Source organism: Mustelus asterias, chromosome 11, assembly GCF_964213995.1.
Source record: "Mustelus asterias chromosome 11, sMusAst1.hap1.1, whole genome shotgun sequence".
Classification (NCBI taxonomy): Eukaryota; Metazoa; Chordata; class Chondrichthyes; order Carcharhiniformes; family Triakidae; genus Mustelus; species Mustelus asterias.
Genome location: NC_135811.1, coordinates 89582176 through 89594367, shown reverse-complemented (window position 1 = coordinate 89594367; position 12192 = coordinate 89582176). Strand labels below are relative to the sequence as shown.

At 35.6% G+C, this 12192-nt stretch overlaps 1 protein-coding gene across 14 annotated transcripts in view; it reads right to left on the bottom strand.

The window, feature by feature from the left end:
* Positions 1-12192, bottom strand: part of hdac5 (histone deacetylase 5) — a 300915-nt gene that overhangs the window by 160556 nt on the left and 128167 nt on the right. For 8 of the 14 annotated variants that reach the window (XM_078223915.1, XM_078223918.1, XM_078223921.1 and 5 more), the window contains one exon: positions 10348-10419. In XM_078223915.1, the coding sequence (XP_078080041.1) occupies positions 10348-10419 (72 nt within the window). Of the gene's footprint in view, positions 1-10347; positions 10923-12192 lie in introns of those variants that run through there. The other 6 variants (XM_078223909.1, XM_078223912.1, XM_078223913.1 and 3 more) reach the window with 2 other exon arrangements.

The following is a 12192-nucleotide window of genomic DNA, read 5'->3' as shown; positions in this document are numbered from 1 at the left end:
GGAGATAGATTGTTTAATTAAAAAACTCCAGCATGTCTGAACAAGTCTTACAGCAGGATATGGTTTTGAACAGAGAAGCGGCTCACTACCATCTTCTGAAGAACAATTAGGATGGGCAATAAATGCTGGCGTAGCAGTGATTCTCACATCCCGTCTGCTATAAAAACTGCATTGAATGAAGTATGCCTAAAAACTGAAACTGGGAAGTGGACTGAAAGTATAATCGAGGCTAGATTATACGCATTCCAAAAGCAATACCAGCTGTGTTACAATTGACTTTAAAAATGTCAGAGAAGAAAGCTCCCAAGAAGGACACGACGAAAGTCTTGAATAAAGCACTAGTGACAAAAAAGTGAAGGAGGTCGAGAAAAGAGAGTTACTGCATCTACAGCTACAGAGTGATGAAGCTGACACCAGAATCTCCTCCCGTTCCATGAAGATCATGAACCCCTTGAACCAAAGAGGTTCAGTGGCATAGAAAGAACAGATTTGAGGTTTAAAAAGATATTTTCGTTGTTAAGTACCAGTTTTTTTCTTGAGCTCAATGGTAGATTGAGGAAAAACCTCCCACTTGCGACAATTAGAATTCATGACTTCATGTTACTGGACAACTTACACAATAATGAGATGCATATTAAACTTGCTGTTATTTTGACAGCAAGTTCTATCCCATTAAGTCTAATGTCTATATGTGCAATAAATTTGTTAGGGAGAATGGTTACCTTTCAGTATTTAACCACTTGGCCGTATCCAATATTTGACTTGCTTAACTGGAAGGTTATTTCCAGTGCTAAACTAAAATCCAGTCCTGGTTGATAATTTAGGATGTTTAAACAGCTAATTCTGAACTTCCATGATACACTTTATTAAAGGTCATAAGGCACTCACTTGCAGCATAGATATTTTTAAAATTTGGAAGAACTTTATGAAAGCAGGCTGCAATTTAATCCCATTCTTTTATGTTAATCTAGTGTCACATTACCCATTCAAAGACTGCCTGTGGGAAACTATATTAGATCCTTTAGCTTGCGTTATTGGGAGAATCTGTGGAATACATATTGAACAACATGCCTGAAAAATAATTCTAAACCACTACTCTGTTGCCTCTAGAAATGGGACCAGCAGTTAATTAAATTTTCTGGAATAAATTGAGAACTTTGTGCTCACACCAACATCCCACCAACCGCCACTCCCTCCACCTCTCCAGCAGTCCATGATCAGCATAACTGACTTATGCTGTTGCATACAAAAGGTTCATTCTAAGCAACATAAAGCAAGCAAGGCTATTTCTATAAATAAATAAAAAATATTTTAAAATGAATCGAGTATGCAAACAAATGCGTCCCTTCACCATCCCATTCTCATAAATCAATTCCCAGGCTTGTAGAGACCCTGGTTGGTCTATTTCAGCTTGTGCACAAAGTAACTGCCATTTTCGCCAACAAAACAACAGTGTCTACATTTCAAAAGCAGTTGCTTGACTTGTAAAATGTCTTGGGGCATTCTTATGGATAAGAAAGGCAAGTGTGTTATTTCTTTTCTAAATTGAATTAAAGGCTTGTCCAGGTACACAGTCTGCTATTTTGTTCCTTGAAGTTTAATATCTTCACTCACCTCAGAATTCATATTTATTTTCTGTAATAAAATCCATTTTACTATTAGAAATTACTGCATAGAAGAATGCTATTCATCCTATGCAGCTTGTGGTAAATTCGATGGACTGGTCTGATCCCATTTCCCTTTTCTGTTCTTTTTCAAATACTTATCCAATTCCCTTTAAAATGACATCACTTTAGCCTCAATTGTGAAATAGGGTAAATGAAGAAAAACTCTTATAACTTCCTCTTCAAAACTTAAGTATCATAAACTTCTGCTATTGTCGCTCCTACTTTTCTCAGTCTTAATATATCACTTTTTCTTGACAGATCTCCAAAATCTTAAAAACCTTGGAATGAACTGGGCTACAAAACCACTAACTGATAGAGGGCAGGTTTTAAAATTCAAATGCAAGCACAAATAATTTATTTGTTCTTGGATAGGTGAATTAAAGTAGTCTACTTGTAAAATTCAGGTCATTTAAAAAAAATATATGAATCCAGTAATTTGAAGATAAGTAACATAACAATGTGGATATTTAGTGTCTAAAATAATCTCATTTGAATGTTAAGCATTGCAGTACCAAATGTTTCAGCTAAAATTTTGTGCAACATTATCTTGGTCAATGGTTACATATCTAGTATAGGTTTACTTTTTTTTAAGTGGGATGCATATTACTTCTTGTTTCACAATCTTTTCCAATTTTGCTTAAGGTCTTCATACCATGTGCTCCACAACTTCTGACACCAATGCTGTACAATGGGTTAACTGGTAAGTTGTCAGTATTTTGGGGGCATGATGAACAATGTTCGATTTAACCGATTTAGCTGAAAGCATTCACCATACACATACTGTGACTTCAACTGAAGTATTCACACAAGTGTAAACACTATGTTCATTTTTCTCCCTCAGCCATCAGAACTTCAAAAACAAAACTGCTGACTAGATTATACACACTGCAGCACTTGTTATATACGTCATCAAAATATATTGAGCACAATCTGATAAACCAAAAAAAAACTAGGGGTGGGACTTTCCGATCCTGCTTTCCACTGGGGTCGTCAATGGACATCTGGCTCGGCCGCCAAATCTCCCGAGGCAGGTCCCACCATGATGGATCTGGAAAATTACGATCCACATTTCTGAAGCATACCTTCCAGCACTTGGATGCATTTTTCCTGATTGTTTCAGGTTGCTATCCACATTAATATGGCTTCAGCCATGATATCTACCCACCTACCATTTTTGCATGGTCTACAAAGTTGAGCACTGCACAATATTTTACGTATCCGGCAAGTACTTGGTCATCTACCAAAATAGTTCCTCTTGAAATGCATTTTAAACCATTCAGAATAAAACATCTTGTGTGCAGTGTCAGTCTTACTGAGACAAGAATTATGCTGTCAGTACTTCTGAGTTAAGAACTAATATGACATAAGAAGGTGCTTAAAGTCTGAAAGGGAGTAATTTGAAGGCTAGTGGCAAGGAAATGTTATGAGTCAGAGCTTGCTTATTTCTTCAGCTACAGGACTTAACTTTTAATTTAAAGTATCACAATTCTGGTGCCGGACTGGAAATTTACTGTATCCATTACAATTATGTCATCCATTATTATCCCTATAATTTTCTGCCTTCTTACCCCAAAAAGTAACACACACACACAAACAAGCAGAGCAATGACTTCAGATTAAAAACATGAAGGAACACAGCAAATGGTAATGATGAATAAGCCAACAAGCATTTGGATTTGTCAGTCTGAGCAAGATCAGTATCAACTCTGAAACAGACTTTGAAAATGTCAGAGAAGAAAGCTCCCAAGAAGGACACAAAACAAGCCTTGAAAAAAGCACTACCAATGAGTGGCAAAAAGTGGAAAAGATTGAGAAAAGTGAGTTACTGCATCTACAGAGTATTGAAGAATATTCACTTGACACCAGTATCTCCTCCAGTGCCATGACGATCATGGACTCCTTGATGAACATTATTTTGGAGTGTTTTTCATTTGTGGCTTCCCACCTGTCCATTGCAACAAATGCAACATCATCTCCTGGATGATCCAGACTGCAATGGACTGGCTGGTACCCAAGGAGTTGGCTGAGCCATAATGGAAAGGGCAAAGCTATTCACCAAATACACGAGTTCCAGGTAAATCACCACATTACACTGGAAAACTGTACCAGTGAACACTAATCCAGGTTAGAAATACACATGCTTGAACCAAAGTGAACAATGTAGCTGAAGAGGAGGTTCACTTCCATAATATTCCTCAGTGACCAAAACCAATGTTATTCAAGGCTTGGTGAAATTGAACTCACCAATTTATATTAAAAAAACTGACTTTAGTCTGTTACAATATTCACCATCAAACTTTCTAATGTCTTTACTTACAATAATTGATGATTTAAAATTAAATGCAATCAGAACATAGTATCCACCAAAAAAAATATACGAAGAAATATACAAAGAAACAAGAGCATTCGGGACTATATGTTACAATAGTTTAAACAATGACTTTGCACTTGCGCAGTCAAGGTTTAAATGTAATCTAACTGATGAGATAAAAACTCTGTCTGCTGATCATGAAAGTTCTATCCAAAATTAGTTTGTGCAGTCTCAAATTAGTTGCTAGGTGGTGAATATTAACTGCATGTCATCATGACCAGGAGAGAAGGGGTGAGCTGGCTCCCTCTATTCAACCTCCTCGGTTTGACCCAACAGAAGTTTCTTTTTCACGAGGGCATGCCTTTTCCAAATCAGAATGTATTTAACTATTTAAGCTGGGAGCAATAAAGAGCAAGTCAAACAAGATTTTCTAGAGTCAAAGGAAGAGCAAACTTATTAACCATTACACAAAATAAGCATTCGACCCTCATGCAGTTGGTCACGTGCGCACACATAAAAATGGGGTGTTAGAGTCCAATAAAAAAGTAAAAGAATATATGGTTCAGCGTTCTTTGATTATCCTTAAGGTGTAGGCTTTAAACACTGTGGCTGATTTGGGTCAGCTGGTTTCTTGGATGCAGTCAGATGTAGATGATGTTGCAATTATGATGAGATATTGGTTCTCTGGTAACTTTCTAATAGAGCTGGCTTCTTGAACCGGGCAACCAAAGAAAGGGGGAGAGAGCAGCCATCAGCCTGTTTCTTCTGCTGAAGACTTGCAATCGCTCTCTAGTGGATGGACAGCCTTGCCTTGAAATTCTTCACACATTGCGTATTTCTAAGAGACCTTGGGTGTGTCACTGTTTCACCAACTAGTACTTTGCATTTTTTATGTCTCTTCCTTAGACATTTAGGAACTTCGATGAGTTTATAGGATTAATGGAAATGCCTCTCTCTTCACATGGCTCCTTGGTTGCTTTGTTTGTTTCTCACCTTCACCATGGAAGGTGGCCTTGCATTTTTAAGCAATTTACTCTGGCTCAGGCAGATTGTAAGAATTCCGGTCAGTTGAAAATTGAAAAATCATTTTCAAAAAAATAGAGGTAATAGTCTCATGACAATGTTAATTGGGTATTTAATTGTATTCTGGTGATGTCCATTAATTAGAGACTCACCTGTGGTCACACAAAATACACATAAGCACACACAGCGCACATACACCACACACACAGAAAGATACAGTAGGTTGAAACAGTTTGTTGGGGTTGGAGATATGCAATGTGTACCATGTGTCTGTAAATAAAAACTTTTAATTGCATAAAGACCTGGTTCCAGTGTTCTATCCTTCAGGTACCTGCCTGGTGTCTGAGTTCTCACACTGATCCTAAAACAGGAAATTGCTCCTAACATGTAACTTTATTGACCTCAGTGGTGCTAGGAATGGAAAACTTCACTGTGGTGTAGTTTTATTAGCTTTTCTGGTGTTAGGTCAAATATAACTAGGCAAAGTGCCTTAAACCTAAGATCATTACAATGACTGACAAAATTAGAGAAGTGTTACATTTACACTGATCCAAATAATAAGTATTATCTATAACTTCTGCAACAAGCATACATTCTAAATGACTACAATATCATTCTATCATAAATTAAGAATGCTCAACGTCAAAGCAATAAGCGAGAAATCCATGACACTGTTTAAATACTGGTAGCCAATAGAAATTGCAAATCTCATTTAGACTGGGCACTGAGAGATAATTCAGTCCCTATTTCGAGGATGCTCTATTTTTGTCCTTGTGTTCATTGTAAATTTGAACATCCACATTTATGACAATAACTACCCATATAAACTTGTTAACCTTCAATTGCATCCTCCCACCAATGGTGTCCATCCATTATTTGGAAGTGTTATTGTAGTGTGACAAGTTTATTTTAACAGTTTCCAATATAAATGTGAACAAACAAACTTATGAGAAAAGTCAACAGTCACAACCACAGATTTGTTTTTTTAAAATACATTGCAAATAGATAATATAGCAAGTTACAGCAGGTTTGTGTTTGTGGAGCTTGCATTGTGCAAATTGACCATCACGTTTTCCACATTAAAACTGTGATTACACTTCAAAAAGTACTTCATTTGCTGTAAAGTGCATTGGGTCATCCTGTGGTCATAAAAGCACTATACAAAGGCAAGTCTTTCTTTTCCATGTAGGAAAAGTGTAGTTTGAAATGTTATATCAGATTTTTATATGGATTATGAAAGTCAATTACTTCACAGAAACTCCACATGCAGAGGTGGTCATTATAACTTGTTTCTGCTGTGGTCATAGTTCCAACTGGGAAAAACAAGCAAAATCATAAGAGTAAATGAAAGGGCCCAAAAATCATTTTGATTTTTGCAATTTAGATTCTAGGTTCACACAGGCTTTGCTCTTATGATTGTGATTTGAGGCTTTCGGTGGACAAATGCTTTACAATATATAATTCTGACTCTGACACAATCTTCACACGCTCTTTTTTACTGCATGAGTATTTTTGTAATGCCTCTACCTGGCGCCTCACTAGGAATTTTATTAAGTGAACAGATACACCAGTAGCTGTGTCATAGTTGATTTAGCAGCTCCAATCCACCTCTGGGTGGAGTTTCAAAAGCTCCACTTAACTACAGCAAAACCATCATTATACAGGTTCAGGGGTTCAAAATCCTAGGATACAAATAATCTTAGAGGCTGCCTACCTCTACCAAACACTCAGATTGCTCTGATCTTTTGTTAAATAATTTTAATTTTATTTTTAGCTATATATATTTTCCTAATATTGTGCTTCCAAGCCCTTTCTCAGCCCTATCTTTAAAATTCTAAATACACCTTTTTAAATGCCTCCCCACACACTATAATTTTTTTCCACTTCCAACACATTTACTTTTATGATTTTCCTTACTTTTCCCAGTTGGAGCTATGACCAAGATGGAAACATATTATAATGGCCTCCCTTGCAGCTGGAAGATTGTCTAGAATACAGCTCAACAAACTGAAGTACAACTGATTGTCACATATTAAAATACAGCAGTTCTCGTACCAACTTCTTCAAATGTATGAAATATCAACTCTGGATTATGAAATTATCATATCAGTTCACAGAATGAATTGCAGAAAACGGCAAATGGTTATGGGCTGCTGGAGAACTAAGTAATCTTTGCAATAGAGCAAAGAGCAGTTTATTCAAAATAAAATGATCTTCATGCAAATATGAAATATCTACAAAAGTGACAAGTTATTTTATGATCTCATAGTTATCGGCATAAAAATCACAACTTTGTAAACCTAAAGAAAATTGAAGGAAAGATCAATATCTTTACATGAGAAGTGACTTCAATTCAAGATTAAGTTTTGCATTTCATTGTGTTATGACATCTAGGTTTGTGGACTTTACATGATCAACATGCAAGTAATTTATTGCAAACTAAATTGCATTACGTTTAACCAGAGCAGGCAGGTGAAGGGGGACATGAATTCTTTTTAAAAAAAAATTATGCTTGCAGAATGCTAGTCAAAGTGATGATAGACCTTCACCATGGTTGTCAGTCATGGTGGAACTACTTCAATTGGAACAACATGCTCTATAACCAAGGTAAAAAACTTGGTCCTACATTCTTGGCAGAGAAATCTGTCCTATTCATAGCACCATGAACAAAAATAATTGCTATTAAGAGATGAAAGAAAAACATCAATGAAAGGAAAAAAAGGGAATGGTATGAAGGAATAGATGAATGAACATTGGGCATACTGCATAAATGAAAGAGTATGATAAGGCAGAAAGAAAATTGAACAGAACAGAAATCAGGAAGTAACTCAACAAGTTCGAAAATGCAAGCTGAATGTTTTGCTGATTATTGAAATATAATTTTTAAAAGGCACAATTTAAACATGCAATGCAATTGGCCAGTGCAATCTAAAATCTGTCTGTTACAAATGCATGTAAGTAAATAAAAAATACATTCACTGGTAAGCCAGCAGATAAGAAAATCATGTTTAACATCTTCATGTGTTTACACCGTGTCATCTCCTCAACATTGCATAGGGAGCCTCTATGATCCATAAGGCATAGTAGGACAGAAACTAGAATTATTAAACAGTAACTAAAACTTCGACATAATGTATCTAAAGTTAGCATATTATGGGAACGCAAGGTTACATCATATAAAATGGAGATTCATTCCTCAGCAAGTTTTTTTATATATTGGTGTTTTGAATTCAGATACCACACATAAATATACTTGAACCATTAGTTCAAAGCCTTTTCTCTCTCTCCATGAAATTGTGTCGAAATGCCATTAAATTTGACATTCTCATATCAAGTAGTTGGTAATTTTGGCAAATACCTTGCAAATAACATATCAAAACTAATAAATAATAACACAATCTGCAGGAATAGCGCAGAATCGGTAAGTTACCAAGAGTGAAGTATTACAGTACGTGAGAATCTATTATACAAACTAGGTGAAGTGCTTTTAAAAATGTGTTTTCTCAATTTTGCTCAAGGGTATATGTCCTGCAATAAAAGCTCAATGACTTGGCAAGATCTGCAGAACTGTAGTTGCCATGACAAGCAAATTAATGTGCCATGCACAAAACAGCTGAATTACGACATCTCTCAGACTTCCTGTTTAGATTAGAATTGGTTATCTACTTGGTTGTGGAACAAATGAGCTTACCAAAGAAAAACAACACGTCTAAAGTCATTTGGTGATAAATAGGATGCTGTACCTCAGTGAACACGTGAGAGACTTGACAGAAATAAATTCTGAGTGAAAAAAGGCGATAGACGTTTAAACAAGCTTTTAGTACTGTTAATGAACAGAGAAGCGATTTGGCCTCCTAATAACATTTGGATAACTTATAGTATAGTCATGTTGAGAAATTGAAATAGTCTTCAGTTTGCACTGAATATGTCACATGTCGCAATTTATATAGAATTGAATTTAGTAATTCAAGGAACATTTAAAGAAACTATAGGTATTTTACTTTTAATAGTATGAAAGGCTATTTCATCTATCATTATTTAATTTAAAAAATTGAAATTTCTATCTTGATCATTTTCACTAATTAGTACATGGATTAAGTTGTTTGATTCACATTTTTGAAACTCTGATGTTTTTCTCAGAGACCTGAAATGTTACCTGCTTTTAAGAGCAACACAAGACTTGAATGCATCCAACACCTGAATTTTGTTTAACAGTTTTAAATCATATGCCATTATTAACAAATGAAAAAAAGTTGTGATAGAAGTACCACTTCGAACTGTCAAAACTACAGCCAGAGTCAACATGTAGTTGAAAGTCCCTTTAATTAAATAAACTCACTTATTTGCATGAAAATCGGAAACAGTCACATGGTTTATTTCATATTATCCTTCTGTGCCATTAAGAAAATGATGTTGACTCCAGCAATAATAGTGTTAACAGGAAATGCTGTTACTCCCAAAAGCATAAAGAAAGATTGCACTCTGAACTTCAGATTTAATCAGAGTAAAGCTTCCCAATCAGACATTTTCAACCTTACTGGAATATGGAGGAAGGGGAAGGCATTACACACTGTCAGTATTCTGAAATAATACTAAATGCAAAATATCAACATAGTAACCTTAAATATTATGGCCCTGCTTGTTACAAAGCTATAATTATTACTCTGGGGCCTTGACACAATGTTTTAAGTCTGAAAAACATAAGACAACCCATTTAACGTGCTAAACATAATGACAGTAAATTAAAATGATGGAAGCTGGATTAACCAACTATTTGTTTTAAACTGCTAAAGCTCTACTGGCAACATTAGGAAGCTTAAGTTTCCATAGCTAAAAATATATCAATATTCTTAGCTTTGGCATACCTCAAAAATAAGTATGGTATCACATAGCTATCTAGTGCTGACAGATAAGTACCACGTGCTGAATAAACAGGTTCCAGAAATAACCACGTTCAAAAATTTAAGGTTAGAACTATTTAAAAATCACACCAATACTGACTGAAGTGCTGAAAACCAGTGGACACAATAAGCATCAATCTTTTGCAATGCCTCTTTTAAAAAGAAACCAATCAACAAATGCGAGCAATATCAAGTCATAAAAGTAAGTAGTTGTGCTTCTAAGATACTCGAACTTGCATTAAAAATTGTACTTCATAAATACTTGAGGAGTTATTCATCGAGGTACTCTTTATATACTATGTATTTCATGATGTAAATAATCTTTGATATACAAACTAAGACAGAATCAATAACAACTCAGTTTAATATTTTAAACAAAACTGCATGTGAAATATTTTGCAGATGCTAGGGGCGTTATTGACATCAAGTGAATTATTCTGCTTACCTGAGGTTGGCATTGTGTGCATCCGACTTTGTGGCAACAATTCTAGGGGCTGCTCTCGTCCAGATACACCATCTGAGGAGAAACACGATTCAGTTTCATAAATAGTCTGTAACATCTTTTTTAGTCCAGGCACTTTGGGCTTCAGTAACATGACAAAGTCATCAAACACTGAATAGTTTTCAAATCTTCTTTTACAAACAATGTTTTTTAAACTTCTAAGATGTTGAGTATCGTCTTATCCTTTAAATGTTGCTGCTGAAAGCGGTGTACAAAATTCCCCAGTTCCTTTTAAACACAGTCAAGCCTGGTGAAATGCACAGTGGAACAAACATCCTTAATTAACGTTGGGATTTTCAATCCAACCGCTACAGCAACCATTCAGTCATCTTCCTTTTAGCAAGAGATAAGTCAGACAACATGCAACATTGTGGCTAGATAGGGAAAGTCCTTTACCAAATAGCAACCTTAAATACACTGACAAGCACAGTTCAGTAGGAAAATATTAATCCTGTCACTGGCAACGAAAGTAAGCAACCTTACAAGCTGCCCACTGCAATAAAAGCGAGCACATTTACATACAAGTCAACAATAATACAGCCTGAAGCAGACTGAAATAGAATGATAGGAGGAGCCAACTATAAATAGGTCATGCAAGCTCTGGGAACGAGGAACATTCATACAAACATAGACAACCAATCAGCCGCTTTAAAATATCATTTCCTAGCTCGTGCACATTTTAACTCCATGAATGTTGTTGCCAAGAGTAAGTAGCTAATTGCTACTGTATATTCAGCTTAAATGCAATGAGATAACAAAGCAGGTACACAAACCATAACAGATCAAAAAATTCTCAAATGCCAAGTACAACATCAAAGCTTTCAAAAAGACTTAAAAGTCATATATGACATATTTTTTGTGTGTAAATCATCAAAAACATATTCTTTTAAAATAAGTCAGATTCAATCAGTCTTTCTGAAATAACGTTTCTTTTAAACCTCATAATTTGAGACAAGGTTTTGCAACAATCTCATATCATGTCTTGAACAGAAGCTATTGCTTTGGGGGATTTACTGAAATGGCAAAACCTCAAATACTTTTGACAGTTTAAAAAGAGTTGCAAAATTTCTTTCGCGGTTTTCATAAAAGTGAGCAACTACTAAATTCACAAGAAAAAGAACTGAGGACCAAATTGCATACCCATGCATTTGGCACAGATATATTACGATCGACAAGACAAGCATTCTTGAAGGGTGAAAATCTGTACCCAGCCTAATGTGCAAGTTCCTTTATTTGAAAACATTTAAATTATTTTAAAATATATCCTAGTGTTAATCATAAAAGAGGGCATTTTCTCTTAGCAACTGAAGGATAAAGATAGTCATTTACCATCATTAAAAGAAACTTGTTGATTCAATGAGTGCACCATTTGACTGAAATCAACTCATTTCAAAAGTCCCGAATTAATTTCAATTCGTTCAACCACCGAACTACAATGCAATTAACCTTCGTTCCAAATATCCAATTGGGTATCAACGTTTCCTTGCTTGATTCTACCAATCTGAATTTTTAAAATCATTCATGTGGGTGCCACTGGCTGGACCAGCATACATGGTCCATCTCTAATTGCCCTTGGATCAAGAGGCTTGCTAGCCCATTTCAGTCACTGCAGTGGGTCTGGAGTCACCATGGCAGTCAGACCAGGTAAGAACAGCAGATTTCCTTCTCTAAGGGACATTGGTTTTTATAACAATCGACAATTGTTTCATGGTCATCATTAGACTTTTAATCCCAGATTTTCTTTATTGAATTCAAATTCCACCATCTGCCGTGGTGGGATTCAAACCT